Source organism: Cydia fagiglandana, chromosome 23 (genome assembly GCF_963556715.1).
Source record: "Cydia fagiglandana chromosome 23, ilCydFagi1.1, whole genome shotgun sequence".
Taxonomy (NCBI): Eukaryota; Metazoa; Arthropoda; class Insecta; order Lepidoptera; family Tortricidae; genus Cydia; species Cydia fagiglandana.
Genome location: NC_085954.1, coordinates 8,822,763 through 8,845,799, shown reverse-complemented (window position 1 = coordinate 8,845,799; position 23,037 = coordinate 8,822,763). Strand labels below are relative to the sequence as shown.

The window sequence follows — 23,037 nt, the reverse complement described above, 5'->3', positions numbered from 1 at the left end:
AGTACCATCTCGTGGGACTTTCGTTAATTGCGTCGATTTTTAATCAAATGTACGTAAGTTCATTCAATTTTTTAAATACGCCTGAATGCAAAGATTCCTGACCTAGTTTTTAGTCATTGTTTTTAAGCCACGGACATTTTGTTAATAATCATTAGTCAGAAATAACATTTTAGATTAAAAATGGGTTGCCTTTGCATTTTGACGGTTCTAAGCCCGTTAATATGAAAGGAAAAATTAGCAACTTATGTAGGTAATCTCGCTGCAATAGGGTTCATAATTGGTGACGCGACTGCAAACAGCGGGAGGGGCGGGGTGTCAATGACCTTAACTGATAAGAGAGAAGCGGGTGTAGTGGGTAGTTGTCGGTTCACCATAACGTACGAGGTTTTTAGGACAACTTGATGATGAGTTATTTCGAAAAAAATGTACTGAGCGGTATTAAAAGAATAAACACGTGTTTAATATTTTTTCGAGTTCTTTCGGTTGTTTCAATTTGGCCAGTGAATTAAATTTCACCCTGTATTCTTCTGTAAATACACCAATCCCGGGGATCCACTAAGGTAAACGTACTGGTGCTCGACGCGGTCCCAGTACATGTCATCTTGAAACTTAAGTCATTGTCAATAGAGGTGACAGCAAGGTGTCATCTACTGGGCATTAGCACGTCGAGCACTAATACGTTTACCTTACTTCTGGTTTAAAATCACGTACCTATATAAGTAGAAAACAAAAGCAGAATGAGTTAAAGGAAAATCAATTAAAAAAAATAAACTATCAGGACACGGACCAAATAAAGTTCAAACAGCTTGATTTAATAAGTGACCTCCTTTTTATCTAGTTCAATCGTTTATAAGGCGTATAAACATAAACATAAATGCCCAATAAAACCGGCCAAGTGCGAGTCGGACTCGCGCACGAAGGGTTCCGTATCATTACGCAAAAAACGGTTAAAAAAATCATATAAATAAGTATTTATTTTATTTCATTTTTGGTATTTGTTATTATAGCGGCAACAGAAATACATCATCTGTGAAAATTTCAACTGTATAGCTTAGTAATAGCGTCCCGTTTTTACACTTTGGGTACGGAACCCTAAAAAGGTTCCCTAAAGGGATTATCAGCCATAACCATCGGTGCTACAAAACATCTTTGTACTTAATAGAAAGCAACAGGCGACTTGAATGTATAGCCGAAAATAATCGCCATGACATGCAAACTATAATACCATTACACCCGTTTACCCCATCAACGTAAAACATGCCGATCGACATACCGCCTAATTATAGATTGACGATAACCTAAATATAACAAATGAATGAAATTCATTCATGAAAAACATGGCCGACACCTAAAATGGCCATAAAACGAAATGATACCAATGCCGCGCACTCGAGGCGACGCAAAACGCATGCGTGGAAGAATTGATTTCCCAAAATGACGTCACAAAATGGTCGACGCGTTCGCTCAGTATAAAAACTAAAAATTAAGGCAAAGGTTGGTTGTCCAAAAGGCTGATTCTGCCAGAAATTGGTTCATTCGCGTCGGGGCATCGCGGTGGATCGTTCGAATAAATGCTACTTGATTTGTGTACACAGTGACTGGTAGCTAAGGAGACTCGATATGGTTTATCCTGTTGTACTTAAGTTTGTGAAAATGTTGGAGTCTACGTGTCCTGTTTTGCTGAAATTATTGTGTTTATGTAAGTACTGTTGATTTATTACTGTGTGCATTTGTTTTTAATTTGCTTTTAGTAAACTGCTTGTTATTTTGTTAAAATGCTTTTTGATTTTAAAAATATTTAGCGAAGGTGCCGTTCAATAATTGCTTTTAGTAAAGTGCTTGATACTTTTGTTAAAATGCTTTTTGATTTTAAAGTATTTAGCGAAGGTCAATACAAAAACTAAAACATCCAAGAATATTTAACTTTACAATAATATTAGAAACAAAAACATTGAAAAGAAAATTGTGCGTTTCGAGTTATCATTCACCGAGACACAGAGAGATGAGAATAAAATTACATATTATAATTTTCTTACGCTAATTATAAAATTATTTAGTAAAGGTAGAGTAAATTAATTATTGGTTATTTTTTCAAATTTAAAATTAAAAAATTCTATGCTATTTCAATGCAAGTTATTTTTAATTGTTGTGGAAAATTCGTCAAAATAAAGAAAGAAAACCAAACTTAAACTCTAGTTAGTTACTTAAAGATATAAAAGACCTGTAGTTACCTGAAAAGCTTTATATGAAATAAATAAGAAACCATTTTAAATTTTATATCCGTTCATTTTCCAAATCTTTCCATAAAATGCATACCTATATTTACGAGTATGGTGTAATATTATTTGATCTCACTTCAATTTGTTTCAATGTCTATCTAATGTTGATATAGTTTTGTTAAATATTATATTTAATATCTATCCATAAGTCGAGTAACTAACTAGGTAGTCATTGATGACGTCCCTGACCTTACTCTGAAAAAATATTATATTACACTGCGTTACCATACGCTTCCATGAGAAAAAATATTAAACTAGGATTTTCATAAATTAATTTTTATAAAAAAATGCAGATGTAGAAAAAAAATTTGGTTGTTTCACACATTTTTGCTGGTCCATTCTCTATAGGAGGGTAATTTTTTTTCGCGATTTCGGGGTTGGTCCCATAGTAAAAGTTGCTCAGTATAATCTCAAAACCTCCCTGGCAACGGGAATGCACTTACTTTTTGGCTACCGTGTACATACTACCTACCATATTTTTTATGGTAGGTATATTTTCATGTTTTTCTTTTTAATACAGTATGTAACTGAACGAAAAGCAATTACTCAAACCTGTTAATGTTTAGGTCATACTAAGCAACTTTTACTATGGGACTAACCCCGAAAACGCGGAAAGAAAAAGTTACATACTGTATATTGCACCGGTCACTCTTAAAACACTTATATATTATACTCGACGTGGTTCCCCAGTCTAATTGCAATTATTTCCAAGAGAAAGCGTATAAGATAAGCTCCAGTACATCATGTCAAGGTCCCGGCCTTCCTATCTTGCCTACATTTTGACCTTATTGCGCTACCGCGGTACTGCAAAAACAAATCAATACGTATCTGTAGGATGTAGTTCTGATAGTGTTACAGTTAGACATACAGCCGTATTCGAACAATGAGATACGTCAAATACTAGATATTGAAACGATATGGATTAGATATGTCAGTGTCAAAAGTGACGTTTTTGTTTGAAGAAATGTCAATTTTGACACTTGTTTGACACTGACATATCTAATCCATATCTAGTATTTGACGTACCTCATTGTTCGAATACGGCTGCAAGATTTACGTCATAATTTCATAGAAGTTTGATGTTTAAAATAACTCTTGCACTGCGTGTGCTATCTAAATAGTTGCAGACTTTTCTTGGTCTAACTCTAGACCAAGACAATGCTGCAACGATTTTGATTGCATATAGTCTTGTTTATATATACGTCATGATTTCGTAGAAGTTTGACGTTTAAAATAACACTTGCACTGCGTGTGCTATCAACGGACTATTGGTTAGTTCCAATTCAAACGATCAATCAAAACCCGCAATGTAATGAAACTCGCACATCATAAACTTGTAAAAAGGCAAGTGTGTTCGGAAACGATATACACCAAAGGCCAAAAGTATGGAAACAACGTTGTTTTCTTTAATGTCTCATGTATCTATCTTTGTTGTATATTTGTATCCTAAAATTTGCATTGGCCTACCCCAAAATATGAAAAATTCCCGCTACATATCATAATATCCTAAAATATTGTCGAAAAGATAAAAAAAAGTTAGGACAAAGATGATAGTTGAGACAGTCTTTTCAAAAGGGCTTATTTTTCTATGGACACCATCCAAAAATCCTCCCCTCTATCATAGCCAGCATTTGAGTAATTTACTATTAAAATGTTCTATTATTAATTTTACCATCTTGTTTTCAAATCGTCAATGAATAATATAAAATAATTATTTTCTATCAAAGTATAAATAAGCTTGTTTCCATACTTTTGGCCTTGGATGTATATATGATTTTATTCTATAACACCTTTTAACCTTTTGTAGAAAAATAACGAGTTTATTTCTCGTGTAAGATCTTGAACGTCTATTATGGTAACGACGCCAATTATGTAGAAGTTTAAGAGGAAATGCGGAGTATTTTTGATATTTCACTGATACCTGCAACTTTTTCTACAACTTTGCGCATTAAAAGTTGAATGTTTGAGGATAACACGCTAGACCGGGTCGGAGATTCCAGAGCGGCTACCGCGAAAACCGAAATTCGCAAATTGCGGGGATCTTTCTCTTTTACTCCAATTAAGGCGTAATTAGAGTGACAGAGAAAAATCCCCGCAATTTGCGAACATCGATTTTCGCGGTTACAGCCCAGTGCTTCGTTTTCTATGGAAAGCACCACGTGATCACCGATCAGCTGTCATAGAAAATGACATGTCGGACGCCTCGGCCCGGGCCCGGCCCGGTCTAGCGTGAGAGAACCTTTATTTCCTCTTTTATGTTTTCGACGTGTTGAATGATAGATTATAACATAAATAGGTACATAATAAATTAAAACTTTTTCTCCAGTCATGGAAAGTATGGCGCCATTTATTTTAAAACAGACTATAATACTCGTAATTAATGACGCATGCGGCTCTACTACTCTCGTTTATGGTAAAATGATGCCAGTGTTTAATCCTTTACCAGGCAAACATGTGTTCTATTTTCGATCAGTAGACATTCGCTTGTCATTTTTGAACTGTCAGCCTGGTATATAAAGGGTTAAGTACTTAGTTTTCAGGATTTATGGCCACGTCCATTATAGGGGTGTTTACTATAGTGTCAAAGATTTTTCTTGTAAGATCGCGTAACGTCCGCATTGGGGGTCAAGTTAAAAAAAAATCTACTGCTCCTCTACAATTTTTGAAGAGTCAGCAGTAGTCTGAGGTAGATACAGATAGGTAGGTACATATATACTATATACGGCTAACTTCAGAACAGCCTACGTATTATTGCGTTGTAGTCGAAAAATAAAGAGATTAAAGTCAATTGGATATAAACCGTGGGACATACTATTATTAGAAGTGACTCAAAACAAGATTGAACTTTGAGCACTTGTTACAAATAAACAATTATCTGCAAGTTCGTCAGGAAATACCCGGAATTCTTCCCAAAAATTGCCGACCGTCCTCGACGTTTCGAAAGTAGATTTAAGAATAACCTGGCGCCACCCATAAGTTCTGTACTAAAGCTACATAAATCAAGCCCAAACATGATGGCAATCAAAATTTACAATAAAATCAGCGACGACCTTAAAATGCAAACATCAGACACGCTATTCAATAGGCAGTTGAAGGACTTCTTAATCAATAAATGCTATTACAATCTGAATGACTTTTTGGAAGATGAAATGTAATTATTATGTAGTTTAGTATATTTATTAGACATGACTCAATTTTGAATTATATAAATTAGTTTTAAATTAACATTATATACCTATTGATATTTTGACATAAACTGTACCTAACATTTTTTTTTAAGCATGAATATTTAATCTTATTATTTTTATTGACATATAATTTGATAATTTCCTATTGACGTTCCTAAAAATTACATAATGTTTACAACTATTTAATAATTTAAAATGAAATTAGACATTGTTAATGGTACCTACATACATACAAACTCAATCCTTAGATTTAAGAATATTGCCGTGCCCTACCAGGGCCCATGTGAAACAACTATTACCTATGTAACACCTGTGTACTTACCATGGATGCAATAAATATATGAATGAATGAATGAATGAAACAAGATTAGGTATTTCCTCATTAAATCGGTTTAAATGCCGTTTTACCTTACCCCGTCTTGGTACCTACTTAAATATAAACCCAGTACATGTCATCTTGAAACTTAAGTCATTGTCAATAGAGGTGACAGCAGGGTGCCATCTATTGGGCATTAGCATGTCGAGCACTAGTACCACTACCTTAATAATATGTCCAAAATTACAGCCTAGTCCTAGTCAAGCTCAATAAGACTTGTGTTGTACGTACTAGGTTACCGGGGATTCGAACCATTAGCTTTATAGGCAATATTAGAAAAATATTTTTTGTTGGTCCTTCGAACCGGATGATCAATTGTATATATGAAGATATAGTTTTTTAATCTACTGTTACCTGTTACTGACAAAACTTGTTTGTCAGACTATATGTACAACAGTCAGCTGCACAGTAGTAGTTAGATACCTGCATAAAATAGTCTATGTTGGCTAAAAAAATAACTGCTAACTTTGGTTGTTTCATAAATTTTGGCTGGTCCATTTTCGCGCGAGGATATTTTTTTTTCGCAATTTCGGGGTTGGTCCCATAGTATAAGTTGCTCAGTATAATCCCAAAACCTCCCTGGCAACGCGAATGCAGTTATAATTTTACCGTGTATAGCAACATACAGTTATACCTCTGAGATACGAGGCGGAGCTAGGTAAACTAAGTAAAAACAATAGTTGCCGGCGAAGTTACAAAACAGGCCGCGTAGCCAAGATGCCAATCGCTTACGCTCCGTAGCGATCGAAACGCAACTGTCACTGTCGCGCTAATATGGAAGAGTGATAGAGAGACATATTGCTTTTCGTTGTCGAAGCGATAGCGATTGAAACCTTGGCTAGGCCGGCAGCGTCCCAACTTCGCCTGTATCTAGGGTTGCCAGATGGTCGGGATTTGGCGGGATTCTCCCGATTTTTAGCATGTGTTCCCGATTCCCGACAAAGTTGAAACTGTCCCGAAAAACAGCTTCACATAATAATTTCAAGTTCCGAACTGTCGTCGAGCGAGCGAGCTGACGTAGTGCCAATAATGTGAAATATCGTTGTTTTTAATACAATTACTTTGATTTGAATGTATTTTTTTTCCCGACTTAAGTCCCAAAATCCCGAAAAAATGATATTGTTTCCCGATAATAGCACCTCTCGATCTGGCAACCCTACCTGTATCAGACCGAAATTGAACAAGTTTAGACATGTTGTAAAATAGCTACGGTAGGTACCTAATATAAAGTTTTCTAGGTGCTGTATTTTTACTAAAACACTAAGTTTAGACGTTTAGAGTTCATCTTTATTAGACTCTATGTTACCTAGGTAATGGTCTATTAAACTTTTAAGCATCTAATTCTTTAAGCAGATACAACACTAAATTTAGACGTAGAGCCCTGTTTTGTCTTTCTTTATTTTATTTATTTAAACTTTATTGCACAATAAAAATAAGTAATTACAAATGGCGGACTTAATGCCTTAAGGCATTCTCTACCAGTCAACCATAGGGCGAAACAGAGAATCTCGAACGTGGGTGCAGTGAGAGAAAACTTCTTTCTTTCATACATATGTACATTATTTTTTTCTTTTTGCAGTATTTATTTATTTATTAATGTTAGGAGAACCAACAGCTTTAAAACTTACAATAGACAACAAGATTAAAACAGGAAGCCAATTACAGGAACTCACAGGTAGTATTTAGGTAATATAGATATATCTTTCATACTCTAGCTAGGGGCTCGGGGCTAGGGGCTACAGTATCCCATGTAGTGGAGGTAAGCAGTGTCACCCAATGTATGGGACGTGCAAATTTTGGTATCGGATGAATTCACTTGTCACAGATGTAGTATACGTAAAGCTAAGCCAATCCAGCCCGATAGCCAAACGCCACCCCCTGGTGGGTAAGCAGGGGGGCATCCAAAGTTACACGCTGCATATCGGCTTCTATTTACCTACCACCTCGAGTTTGGTATCATTTCCGGATAAATCGGGCATAAGGCATTAATTTTTGAGACATTTAACGTACAGTTTAATAGAAATAAACAAAAATATTGACGAACAAATCAAAATCGGTTTGCAATTTTTTATACAATTATTAATATTATCAGCCGAAACTACAATTGCTAGAAAGTTGAAATTTGCACACCAGGTTACATTTATAATGTGTACAAGAGATAAGAAGCGATTTTGAAAAATTCAACCCCTAAGGGGGTTAAAAAGGGGACGAAAGTTTATATAGAGTTCATGTTTTATTTTAAGCGAGGAATTTCAAACTTCGTTAAAAGATATATTATTAAAATACAAGAAAACTAATTTCAGCGTTTTTGAAAATTTATCCCCTAAGGTGGTGAAATAGGGGTTGAAAATTTGTATGGAGATCAACATTTTTTTCGAGTGTGGGGCTTGAAACTTTTTATATGCGCATATTATTAGAATACAAGAAAAGTAATTTCAGCGTTTTTAAAAATTCATCCTCTAAGGGGGTTAAAAAGGAGTTCAAAGCTTGAATCCATTACAAATTACTTTGACTGCCCCCCTGCCTACCTGCCAGGGGGTGGCGGATGTCTACCGGGCTCAATTAGCTTAGCTTTACGTATATTACATCTGTGCTAAGTGAATTCATCCGATACCAAAATTTGCACCTTATGACACTACTTCCCAGGCTAATGGTAGGTATAAGGTTCTTTAAGAAACAGTATAAGGGTTTTAAAAGTTTGGTAATTCGCATGAGACGCAAGCCTCCATAGGCTACGGCTAATACTATCTCGCGGCATGCAGTTTGCCATGGAAATGGTATACAGAAATATACCTACTAATATTCAGTTCAAAGTTACATTTGAAAAAACAGCTTTTCGCTTTTTCCGTATAAAAGGGAAACTTTCATTTGTGTGCCAGTTGGTAGCCAGTGGTACCTATTCGAACGTTAAAAATCTCAACTTGATTTGATATAATGTATTGATTTGACATTATACAGGGTTATTTTGTTAGGTACACCATACCTAATAAAATAGAATATGTTGTTTACCTACATTATTGTCACGCATACCTATAGGTTATATATGTATGTTAACAGGTCTCTCCTTGAGAAACAAACGGCGCGATTCGGGAAATGAATTAGGGATTCACTAGATATGAAATAGTGAAGATATGTGACGTTCCACGGAAAAGGTACCTTATGATGGCCGGTGCTTACGTCGCATAGCGCCGCAATAATATTGGAGCGGCGTTAATAATAGCGTAAGCGCCAACTGCCATAACCCTTTACCCGTGGAACGTCACATATCTTTACTATTTCATATCTAGTGAGTCTCTAATTCATTTCCCGAATCGAGCCGATAGTGTCACTATACAAAATGATTTGTGTCTGAAAATTCAACTTTTCAAAAATGTAACAATGTCACTATTCGAATGGTTCTTAATTTTGTATAGTGACACTATGTTTCTCAAGAAGCGAGGTCATATTGAACATCACTCGTGCAAATCTTTAAAATGGTAATCAACATGTACTCTCACACTTTACACTTCACAGAGTTAGATTAGGTAATGTGATATTCACATCAAGTTGAGATTTTTAAACATCGAATGCGCTCCTATCTGTAACGTGGCATAACAGTTCAATATTGGTTTTCTACCCGAGATTAAACGATATGTTTTTGTTATGAAAATCTGCGCTGCCAGAGAAAATAACATTTTAAATGAAAGTTTTGTTTATTGGAAAACGATAGGCAATGTTATTTAACGTTGTTGTGCTATAGTTAACTGTGGTGGGTGTGGAAAACTGGGCGTTTTAGGGAGCATATTTTGGGCTGCTTGTGAAGCCGATGGTCCTGGGTACGAATCCCGAAAAGGGCATTTATTTGTATGATGAACACAAATATTTTATTCCTGAGGCATGGGTGTTTTCTGTGTGTATATAAGTATGTATTTAAATATTTAAATACGTATGTATATCGTCGCCTAGCACTCATAGTACAAGCTTTGCTTAGTTTAGGGCTAGGTTGATCTGTCGTGTAAGATGTCCCCGAATAGTTATTAAAAAATATTAATATACAGGGTGTTTGGTACATCGTTTGCCAAATTAAAACGGCAGATAGGTTGAGTCATTTGCTATCTTCTCAGGCCTAGAAATTTTTAATTTGGCGCACATTTTTTTTTCACTTCTATAGCAGTTTTTCGTAATTTTCAAATTTTTACTTGCGTAATAGTAAAAAAAAACATGGCCAAATTTGTTTTTATAGGCATGAGAAGATAGCAAATGACTCATCCTATCTGCCGTTTTAATTTGGCAAACGATGTACCAAACACCCTGTATTTATATCAAACATTAGTAGGTATCACTGGTCTGAGTGAGTTGTAAATCGAGATCTGAGGGTACGACATTTTCTATTAAATTGCGTAAATTAAAATTTTGGAGTCAGACCGATCTAACTCGGCAGCCATTTGAAAACCTATGCTGGCGCCATCTGAAAAAACCTTTGACAGTTGCCAACCCCATTGGCAGGCCTCGGGGGCTTCTCGTATGCGGGCTTACCCCTAATTTTAGGGACGTATCTAGTTTAATAAATTTTGAGGTCGGTTAAAAATAAAATACTTTCAAATAATGATGTTGCTGTCCCATGTAACCCCTACAGTCCGTTTTTTTAGCATTAGAAAGAACTTTGCAGAAGTAAGCTTGTGGTTCCAAATCCGGCACTTTTAGCGGTAATAATTTGAATACGTATTGACCATGCTACGAGTACATTAGATTATTCAATAATTATTAACAATTAAAGAGCCTGATAATAACTGCACGCTTGCTTCTGTGGAGTTCTTTCTAATGCTAAAAAAACGAACTATAACTTTGGGTTAGGTACGAATTTAGTTTACTAAATTTTGAAGCCGGTTAAAATAGTTTCAATCATTATAATAATAATAATAATACGGCGGTAATTTTGGACACGGCGCGTATAGTACGTCGGTTCCTCACTCTGCAGCCCTGACCACCGGCAGCTTGGGCCCTGCCCCGCTGCTGGCGGCACCCTAGGTTAGGTTTTTTATAATGTGTTTATATGTATTTTTTATTGTTTTGTAAGTGTTTTTATATTTTACTTTTATATTCATATTATAAAAAAAACCTAACTTAAGACGTAAAATAAATGAAGAGAATAATAATACAGCCTTTTATTCCATACTAAGAACATTACATTTTTCTTAATGATATTTGCTTATAAAATGTCCCTTAGTTCGGCGTGTCGGTTGACAAAGGCCTCCTCCAGCGATCTCCACTGTTGTCTGTCTTGTGTAACTCTTCTCCAATAGGGTCCTGCTGTAAGTTTTATTTCGTCTTCCCATCGTAATAGTTGCTTCCCTGGCTTCCTCTGACCGTCTCTTGGGTACCATTCTGTAACTTTCCTGCTCCACTTTCCCAGTTTATCGCGCATCATATGATCTGACCAGCGCCATTTTTGTTGGTCAATACGTTTGAGAACATCTGTAACTTTTGTGATTTGTCTCAGGTCAGTGTTCCTAATCCTATCCTGTCGTTTGTATCCGGTCATGCTCCTCTCCATTGCTCTTTGGGTTATAGCAAGCTTTTCTCTCAATGCTTTTGTGAGATTCCAGGTTTCGCAGCCATATGTTAGGCAGGGTAATATGCAAGTATTAAATGTTTTCCTTTTTATAGCCATGCTTAACTTTTCTGACTTTACTATATCTTTTAATGACCAGTATTTTTTCCAACTTGTTGCGATTCTGAGATTGATTTCTTTTTTCATTTGATCTTTCATGGAGATGACTTGGCCTAAGTAGATATACTCTTCTACATATTCTAGTGGCTCGCCTTGAGTTTCGATCCTGAGTTTTGTACTATTGGTCATTAACTTGGTCTTGTTGCTGTTCATTTTTAAGCCAACTTTAATGCTCTCATCATTTAAGCTGTTTATTATATACTCTAGTTTCATTCATTAGGTTATTTATTAATTTAAACTTTATTGCACAAACACAGGAAAAATGTATAAATGGCGGACTTGATGCCTAAGGTAAGTTAGGTAGGTAGGGTTTAGGTTAGGTACGAATCTTATTTAATATTGAAGTCGGTTAAAAATGGTCTCAATCAATGTTATCCAGTGTGTTTTTCGGAGCCCACGTATCTGAAAGCGGGACGATCTATACCTAAAGTTCAGCTGCATTCATTATTTTATTTTAGTCGTTCCGATGTTGGAACTAAGACCGCCAAGCTGAAATGGGACAGGCCGCGTAGCCAAGATGCCAATCGCTTACGCTCCGTAGCGATCGAAACGCAACTGTCACTGTCGCGCTATTAAGGAAGAGTGATAGAGAGACATAATGCTTTTCGATGTCGAAGCGATAGCGATTGTAACCTTGGCTAGGCCGGCTGGGCCGGTCATGCCTGCCGCATGCACCCACAGAGGTGGGCCAAAATAACCACGGTATGGGTGCCGCAAGACGGGCGAGGATGTGGTAGGCCCAGACGGAGATGGCGGGACGACCTGGACGCAATCTTAACGACTGGCCGGAGATTGCCCAAAATCGAAACGAATGGAAATCAAGGGGGGAGGCCTTTGCCCAGCAGTGGGACACCGTATTAAAAAAAAAAGTTGTTCAGAGATAATTAAGTAATAGCAAAAAGAATAGATAGTATAGAGGGGTCCTGTCATAGTAAATTTTGTAGTCACTATAAATGTACTGCCATCTATCGACATACGACTAAAACTCAAAACGAAAACGTATAAAATTATCAAAAAAAATTATGTACTTATAGTAACAGCACCAGTCATGGGACATTTAAGAGGGAATTTGGAGTATTTGTGATATTTCCCTAATACATGTGAATGGTCTACCGCTTAGCGTATTGAAAGATGAAAGTCCTACCCGTCTTTCATGTTTCAGGCGTGTTGTATCAAAGATACTGCAATGAGTTTCCACATACTTAACAAATTAAAACTATGCTATTTTTCTCCAGTCATGGACACCAAAGCTCCAGTAATGGGCCCCCCAGTAATGGACACTGCTCTATCAGTATAAAATATTGAAATAGGTCATCAGATCTGGTCCATGTTATCATAATATTGCATTACCATCCGATTTGCATATTTAATTACGAATACAAAATTTCAACTCAATCGGAAAACGGGAAAGTGGCTCAAACTCGGCTACCAAAATTTGACCCACACTAAAAAACGATATTAATTTATCCGAAGTCCGAGCATACCTCCTGGTTGACATATTTCGTAACTACATTTTACTTCTGTATTGTTTAAACATGAAATGATGGCATGGCAAGCATCATTATGTAAATTTCCCATTATAGGAGGTATGCAGTTTTACAGCTCCTATAATGGGATTGGGCCAAATACCACTATTTTTTTACATCTGTGGACTCACAACATAGTATGTTGTATACCTTATCTCATGGTAAATGCAACCCACCAAAAACATAAATGTAAAAAAGGAGAGCCAAGTTCAATACAAAAATTATGCTTGGCTGTGGGGCTCGCCGCAAAAAGAATGGAGATCTAAATGAGTGCCACTGCCAAGTTCTATGCAAAATCCAAATATGTATTTATAGGAACAAAATAACATTATAAACAAGTATTAAACTCTATTTCTTTGCTTTATTGGATACCTATAACAATTGCTGTTATTTAAAAAAATGTGAGATCTTAAAGTAGGTTAGATTTGACTTGGCCAGTTTTCATTATATCAATCATTTTATATATATTGTAATTCTGATAAAACCTGGCCAAGCCAAATCTAACCTACTTTAAGATCTCACATTTTTTTAAATAACAGCAATTGTTATAGGTATCCAATAAAGCAAAGAAATAGAGTTTAATACTTGTTTATAATGTTATTTTGTTCCTATAAATACATATTTGGATTTTGCATAGAACTTGGCAGTGGCACTCATTTAGATCTCCATTCTTTTTGCGGCGAGCCCCACAGCCAAGCATAATTTTTGTATTGAACTTGGCTCTCCTTTTTTACATTTATGTTTTTGGTGGGATATCAATACTTTTTGTAAAGAAAACTAGGCAGGTATTGAGATTTAATGTTTTTTCTTGTGTTTCCGCTGTATGGTTTTTACTTCTGTTCTTTGTATGATTATGTGGTGCCGCGCGCCGCCGACGACACACCGTTGGCCGGTTGTTTAGAGCGTATTACAAGTTTTTTGTATGGGGACACCACTTATTTTTTGACTTTACTTTATTTTAATATAGCAAATATAATAATACATATATTGGGGTAGTTTCAAATATCTGCTTGTAACGGTTCCAACGCTACAATAAAAAAATATTTTTTTGTATGGGGACCCCCCCTATTTTTTAACTTTTTTTTATTTTTAGATTTTTTCCTACGCTTACACACCATAACCGAGCTGGATTCCAAATTTCATCCTTCTAGGTCATCTGGAAGTAGGTTAGGTTTAGGTACTTATATGTCAGTCCCAATAAAAAATGGTTTTTTTTGTATGGGGACCCCCCCTATTTTTAAACTTTATTTTATTTTTAGATTTTTTCCTACGGTTACACACAATAACCGAGCTGGATTCCAAATTTCATCCTTCTAGGTCATCTGGAAGTAGGTTAGGTTTAGGTACTTATATGTCAGTCCCAATAAAAAGTGTTTTTTTTGTATGGGGACCCCCCCTATTTTTTAACTTTATTTTATTTTTAGATTTTTCCCTACGCTTACACACCATAACCGAGCTGGATTCCAAATTTCATCCTTCTAGGTCATCTGGAAGTAGGTTAGGTTTAGGTACTTATATGTCAGTCCCAATAAAAAGTGGTTTTTTTGTATGGGGACCCCCCCTATTTTTTAACTTTATTTTATTTTTAGATTTTTTCCTACGGTTACACACAATAACCAAGCTGGATTCCAAATTTCATCCTTCTAGGTCATCTGGAAGTAGGTTAGGTTTAGGTACTATAAGTCATAAGTCAGTCTTAAAATTTACGACTTTTTGACCTTCATATCTTTATAACCGTTTGAGCTAGCTTCATGAAATTTGGGCTTCTAGATGTCCTTATGGATATAATTAAACACACGTAGTTTTATGTGTTTACGTCAAAGATGTTTTGAGTTATAGAAGGGTCAAAAGTGGCACCAAGTGGTTCGTGTAATATTACACTCGGCGCTGGCTAGCCAGTTCCTTTGCTTGAACTTGGCTTGACACGCTGCCGCGTGTCTAGATTAACAAAACACATTTTAGTTTTCATCAAGTATTAAGTAATTAAAATTTTATAAATTAACTCACCTCTCTTAGCGAAGTTGTTAAGAATTCGTAGTGGTATTTTTTTTCAGTGACACGACAACTTTTGGGTTGACGCCAATTTCTTAAAAAACAACCAAATTTAATAAAAATTCAAACTGAAACAGCTCTAGGACTCTTATTTATGATAATATACAGGCAGTGTTTATAAACTACTTTTAGACACTTATTTTACATGATTTGTGGTTTTTTGTCCCATTACTGGTTCCACGCCCATCATAGGGTACACTACTATATATGGATAAATGATTTTATTACTTTTATATCATTTTGATCTATGTTCATTCACTGATATCCATGTGTTAAAATTGTTAAATATGAAACGGTGTCGTCACGCCATCTAGCCGAGAATTGGCTAAAGGTGTGTGCGGCATCTATCCGAGAATGATTCTTTCTTGATTTCCGAGGCAATGATTTCCTTAATTCATCTTATACGAAGTTACATATGTCTTTGATAATAGCTAATAGATTTTATTTAATAGTACAGGTACTAGTTTGCGTGTTTCGATCTTGTGTCTTTTAATTGAAAAACGCTTTAAAAAAATCAGTAACTATTACTTATGAAAGCAAAATGATGTAAATAATCGTTACTGGTGACCGAAGAGCTGGCGGCTACCTCGCACAACGTATCAGCATTGCGTTACAGCGAGGAAATACCGCCAGCATCCTTGGTACAATGCCTCACTCAAGGGCCTATTTAAGATTTAAGCTAGTTATTAATTTCTTTTAGTAATACCTCTGTAGGTATATATCTTGTTTCTAAAAAAATATATAAAATAAAATCGAATATGACTCATCATAATGTTACTTACCTATTTGCCGTGACTTATTTTTTTTCAATAAAGAGACACGTTAAGATTGTTTACCTTTTTTCTAATGCTAAAAAACCAACTATAAAAGTAAAAACATTTCATGAATGGATTTTCCACTCGCGTCAAATTTAGAATGGCGTGGGCGGCTTTCAGGTAAAATAAGCTGCTATTCGTTCCCTGAACGTCGGAGAAAATTAATGCACTTGAACCTTGTCGCCATTTCTGGATATCGTAGGCGGCTGAAATAAGCTTGGCTTGATTGATGCACTGAGCGTAACGTCATTAACTGCCGTATTCGAACTTCAAGATATTCACAAGAGACGACACGTTCTAGATCCATTCTAGATACGTTATAGTTTAGATATCAACTAGTTCTCTTTTGCAACTTAATTCGGGCGACTAATGTCACTTTTACGTTAGATAGAGTAAGATATCTATTAGATGTGGATTAGATCTCTAAGTCATATCCTGTGAAAATCGTTCAAGAGTATCTCCAGAATCGCGCAAATGTCAAATTTGACAGGTTAGATCTTAAACATATCGTTATCGTTTCTTGGTGATGTCTAATAGATGTCTATTTCATAATCCGAATCACGTGATACGAATGGACGAGGCCAGAGTACCCAAGCGCCTTCTAGAAGGCCGACCGGAGGGCCGCAGGTAAAGGCAAGCCCAAGCTCAGATTGGACGGCGTATACCAGGACATCAGGGCCTTAGGAGTGACCAGGCTAAGGCCCACCCGCGGCTGAAATGCCTCAGATGATGATTAGAAGGCCGACGAGGGCCGTAGGTAAAGGCAAGCCCAAGCTCAGATTGGACGGCGTATACCAGGACATCAGGACCTTCAGGAGTGACCAGGCTAAGGCCCACCCGCGGCTGTAATGCCTCAGATGATGATTAATGCACTAATTTTAGTTATAGCCGGTCCAACAAGTTTGTCAGTAGAAAAAGGCGCGAAATTTAATTTTCTATGGGACGATAACCCTTTGCGCATACATTTTTTAATTTGCCTCTCATTTCTACTGACGGAAAATGCTTGACAGAGTATAGCTATAAATTAATCCGTCACAGACCACAGAGCTACGTGCATTATGCATAAAGTTCAAGTTCAGTTTTAACAGCTTTTGTGTTTGGCGTCGAAAAGATTAAGTCTGGACACCCTTGAGCGGGTAGCCAACGTGCCAATCGTTAATGATCCGTAGCGTATTGTAGTTATAGTTCGTAGTTTCCTAATAGAGCACGACGATTAATGCAAGTGGTTGTGGCACGTGGCACTAGCGGTTTTACTTAACAATAGACAATAGGATTAGCCGTCGGGCTCTATTAGCAAACTACGAACTATATCTCTCTATCACTCTTCCCCACTAGTGCGACAGAGTGGCTGTTACGTTTTGTTCGCTACGGAGCGTTAACGAATGCACGTTGGCTACGCACTCTGAGGTTATGACGTCAAGACACGCAAATTGCCCGAAACAATCTAGAGGTTAAGCCGGGTCAAGTGTAAATCGATGGTTCATTCAGTGTTCAATGACGCCGGCATGATTTTAGGGGTGATTTCGGGGTATTTCACGAGGACGTCGCATACGTAAGACGTTTGCCTTGTATGGATACCTCAATGAAATCCGTAAAGCTTAAGAATATACTGCCAACCTGTTAGCCAAATTGATGTACGTACACGTACGATGTAAGTACTTACAAATTTAAATGGGTATCAGAGATCAAAAACCATCGAAATGACCCAATCAGCCGTGTAGTTACGTGTTAACTTCGCTTACGCTAACTCGTTCGATTACACATCAAATGATTCGTTAATATAATTTCATTGTGCTGTGTTTTTTTTTTATTTATTTTGCATCTTCATGAGTTAATTCGAATGACTCTGCCTTTGGCGTTAAAATATAGGTATACTAAGTGGAATAGCGCTAACCACATTTTGAATTGTTTTTGCATGTTAATCTGTATTTACATGTAATTGGCTTTTTGTATCACATTTATAAAACCTATAGTTAACAGCTGTTGGATATCCGAATAGTAATAAATAAATAATGTAACAAACATGTAAACAATGAAAATATTTTTGTGCACTTGTTGATAACGTACCAATCTCATCCTGCCCGCTGTATTTATTACAGATTATACCTAACAACACCATAATATGTGGAATTCCGTCGCCAGTATACGTATAAGTATACGTATTTCGCCTTATTATCATGGAATTAAGTACATAATCGTATGTAGTACTTTTGATATTACAATCAAGCATGATTGCCTGAAATTGCATTAATTCGTAAGCAATACAGTATAAAACAAGCATTTAAAATGCGTTTCAAATATTCACATGTACAAAGTCATAGTCTTGTCACAGCCTATTTTCCCTTTTCCAAGCTATATCTAATATTTAATACATTTGAATGACGTAGGTAAGTCCTATTTTGTCTTGTGACGAAAATAGATCCAAAATCAATTTGGCGAAAGCTCCAAAATTATCCCCAAGGTCATTGACAACACCATACGCTCGTAAACACAGATTAAAGTGGGTAATATTACTAAATTGAACCACCTACAAAAACGGAGACAATTTTGACGGAGGTCGCAGACTGGTGTAATACAATTTAGCGGCATTTCAGATTGGGGGAGTAAAATAAAAGAGCTGTATAATTTTTATTCAATTTCTTAACTTTGCAATTTATGAAATGGGTTGACATTTAAATGTTTTAAAAATAAGTGGAAGTAGATATGATAATATAAAGAAATCCTTCAGGTCAGGTTCAGGTCAGGTCAGGTTGTGCTTGTGCGGCTCGCATTAAAGCCTATATATAATTTAGTAGGTAGTGATGTAGTTTAGTGACTATAAAAAGCACAAATCATAATATTTAAGAGAATTATTTGATTTGCTCTGATAGGCAGTTGTTTTATACGTAAAGTATCTTTAACCCCAAGATAGAACTTACTCTTGTAAGTAATGATAAGTAGTTATGTTTCAAGGTTGTTTGATAAGTTATCTTGCCTAAGTATTTCCCAGCATGTGCGTTAACAGTAGTATCTCTAATAACGGGTTTACCGATGTAATTGCAATTTATTGCAAAAGATTTGTGATATTATTAGCTTTGGTTTTTCCTAAAAATGAATTTACACCACCTCAATAAGTATACCTAAGTATGAAAGAGCCCTCACGATAGTATGAATAATTAAATAGGTATTGCAATCGCATCAGAAAAGCTAACAACTTTCAGATAATTGTATACCGGGTGTGGCCTGTAATATGAGCAAAAAATGTAACTGTAGGTAGGCTGTACTCCTCATACTGACCAACATTTGTTCAGCGACTTTTAAAAATAACTTGTGGTTTGGTTTTTAATACACTTTAAAGTTTATTCCAAGACGCAATGTATTGCGAATTTTGTTATGTTTAAGGCGTGACAACCAACGTCAAGCAAAATGATATGGCGTAGCGATGGCGTCCATTGAAAATAATATTTATTTTGTATGAACAATAGGTCTAACTAAATACTTTTTTTAAAATTGTGGAACAAAAGTGTCACCGTTTGAGGAGTACAATCTATGTTTTAATTATTTGCTCATGTTATAGGCCACACCCGGTATGTGTATCTATCTACGTTATAATATTAGAAGAGTTTAATAAAAAAAATATTTCCCCAATCACGACCTTGTCCTTCGAGATATCAGGTAACAAAAAAAAGAATAAAGAAAAATCCCACCGAAGTGAGAACCCCGTCCTGTTTTGAAATTTTAAATTTGATTAAAAATAAATACAGGAGTATAGTCATAAATCATAATATACAGCCAGCCGCAAAGCAAAAATCCAAGGCCGCTTAATGGAGGAATTAATTCATAATGTGTTCATGCAATTTTGCAGTTCACTGTACATTTGGTACACAGTACGATGTTCATGCCAAAGCTCACCGAAAACTAAACTTCGGTTAAGGGCCCACTGATTAACAGTCCGCCGGACGGTATCGGCCTGTCAGTTAGAACAAAATTTTGACAGTTCCAAACAACTGACAGGCCGATACCGTCCGGCGGACTGTTAATCAGTGGGCCCCTTTGACACTACTAATATATTTCAGCACTGTTAGAAGTGCTATGGCGGTAACTGTTTACAGTGTGGAATTATCAGAAACTCGAAAACACAAACGCACATGGAAAATTATAATATTACAAAAACAATTAGTACTTATGAGAGCATGGAACCGTCTAACGTCATTTTGGAATTTCATATCCGCCTGACTTCACTTAGATTACCCGTGACCTGAGAATCAACTGATAATATTCCCCTATATAATGGCCGATCTCTCGCCAACGATCGTCAGTACCAGCAAACATGAATGGTTTAACATTCGTCTTCATTTTGTTTTGTGGACTCCTAGTTTCGGGCTTCAACATTACAGATGGAACTAGAAGAAATTTAACAAGAACACGTCGAGGCAGCGTTACTAGCGCCAGCGAAACCTTCGTAGCTACCGTTGGTAAAGTGGAGGCTGCTATAGATACATTTAAAACGACCTATTTGTATCGCCCGATCATTCACGGAGAATTTGTGGAGGGCACGGTACGAAGCTACCACATTTTTGAAACCGACGAAGGCAAAGAGGTTTTTGAGACGTTGGGTGGTGATCTTAACCAGTCGTTTAAGTCGATTGTCCGTCGTCGGCCTCGCACGGGTGATATTATCTCCTGTAGGATTCCCGGGAGCAAATTAGCGGAACATTACATGATGGTCCTCAACGATAACGTCATCGAAGTGGCAGTGGTTGGAGGCAAGTCGACTCACGCCGGCGTTATCAGGATGGATTCGTTCAGAAATTCATCGTACTACAATTCAACGCAGTGTTTGTATCACGAGAACCGACTATTGTTAAGAGCTGATGAAATTGACGATGAAAAAGGCAGTGACACGGAATCGCATCTGAAGATGAATGAAATTATTAACCGTATAGATTGCACTATAAATGAAACTAAGGGGAGGTTTCATTACGAATTACTGTCCTGCAACTGCCAAGATGTAGTTCTATACTGGGCTTACGGCTACGCAGAAAATACGTGTATAAAGAATTTTGGGTGCTTCAATTATCTGATGAATAGTTTCGACCAAATTTATCGGTACGTTGATGAGGAAGCATTTCTAAAGTACGAGGAGCATAAAGATAGTAAGGGTTTACTTGAAGCCGCTGCTAAAGTACTTTTGCCTTTGCCTTAGCGTTGTAGAACGTGAACTAGTAGTATAAGTACTCGTAGTAATATGAATTATATATGTAATAGCAAATATTTCTTTAAAAAAGGTTTCACTTTTATATTAATTTTGTCCTTATACAGTGACAATTATAGTATACAGTATGTAGTAGTGATTTTGTTTGCAAAATAAATCATCTTCAAAGATACATTGGATTCGTTTATTCGTGGTTTATTCAATTTAATTTGGAAGTACCCAATGCTTTTGCCTTCTTGTATAGTTATTTTTTTAGCATTAGAAAGAAGGTAAGCGATCTTGACATGTCTTTTAATTAAAAAATGTTTTTTTTTTTAAATCAGTAACTACTTATGAAAGCCGATGAATATAAATGATCGTATTAAATTCATAATTGTTATAATAATATATTTGTCGTGACTTATTTATAAAACGTGTTTTTCAATTAAAAAACATCAAGATTGTTCACCTTTATTCTAATGCTTTTTAGAATTAGAATAAACGAACTATAGAAAACAATAATTCAAACTATTTTTTGCTATAATGAAAAGAAAATCTCCGGATTTTACCCCTCATAAGTCTATGAATGTTTCATATGTATGTTTTATTATCGTAGCCTTATATCGCGTGAGGGATTTCCGAGTCTCACTCGAGAATGGTTAAGTGAATAAGTTACGCTAACTTTGTCCATTTCAGGTTTTTTCAGGATTTATGAAAATAAAATATTTAAGTTTATTGTTGTGTAAGCTACGGTTAGCAATGTACAAATTGCAGAAATTTCAGAAATGCTCTCGGAAATTTCAGAGAAATTACATGAAAGAAACTTAGAAAGTTCTCTGTGAGAATGTTCCCATGAGAACTTTAACGTTTTGTGTAATATATAATATTAAACGCCACGACATAACAGTAAAGCGGGCAGGCGAAATATTTAAAATTGCATGTGTCTACGTCGGTCTTGACACGATTAGATTGTTTATTAAATTTAAGTTCCAGAGAATATTCTTCATAGAAGTTTCGCAACTTAAGAAACTTCTCCTCGGTGCATTATTGCTAGCTACGATCCGTTCCGTAGAGCTAAACCAAGAAAAGTCTGCAGAGATCTTGACAGCACATGAGCACACACAGTGCAGGTGTTATTTTAAACGTCGCACTTCTATGAAATTATGACGTATAAATAACACTGGCACTGCGTGTGCTGCCAAAATCTCTGCAGACTTTTCTTGGTTGGTAAATTTTGATAAAAGGGTGTCCTAATACGATTAATTTTCACAAGCAATAAATTACTGAACGATTAATTTTTATGGCTTGGGTGAAATACGAAAAATAAATATGTATATAGAAGTTTTTTTTTAAAATTATTTACTACTTTTTATAGCATTTGTCGAGTGCAAACAGAGAAAACCATTTTTAATTGTCGTAAATGTCCCACATATATCATATCCGCATGATTACGTCACACAAGGGGCCTCGTCGTTCAATTAATTACTTTAATTAAGCCCAATTACATGAAATTAAATGATTTTACCTTTAGTACCGTTTGGTAACCAAAATTTCGTAACCAGCTACAGAATGGGAATCAAGATTGGCCAATTGGTATTTCTTTCCCGTTTCTAAGCTGGTTACCAATTTTTAGTTACCAAACGGTACTAAAGGTGATTTTAGACAATTATTTAGGTTAAAAACGAAGGTTTCCATGTTTTTGTTATAATCTCGCTTGCCGTAGGTGTCGTAGGTACATATAGTTTTTTTTTTCTATTTCAATATGAGTTGAGTGAGTTTACATAATCCCTAGAGTAAACGGTCGCGGTAAACTCATGGTAGGGGCACAGTAAAGTGTTATCCGGCATTGTTAAACTTAACAGCCGCATAAGGTTTATTTGCTACTTTGTCGGAATATGTTATACAGTGTGTTTTCTGT

General features: G+C 36.1%; 1 protein-coding gene across 1 annotated transcript in view; it reads left to right on the top strand.

The window, feature by feature from the left end:
• The first annotated feature begins 1,398 nt into the window (after positions 1 to 1,398).
• The window catches only part of LOC134675942 (uncharacterized), a 42,497-nt gene continuing 20,858 nt past the window's right edge, over positions 1,399 to 23,037 (top strand). Inside the window, exon 1 of the mRNA XM_063534287.1 lies at positions 1,399 to 1,699. Within this exon, the coding sequence (XP_063390357.1) occupies positions 1,621 to 1,699 (79 nt within the window). The 5' untranslated portion in view covers positions 1,399 to 1,620. The remainder of the gene's footprint in view (positions 1,700 to 23,037) is intronic.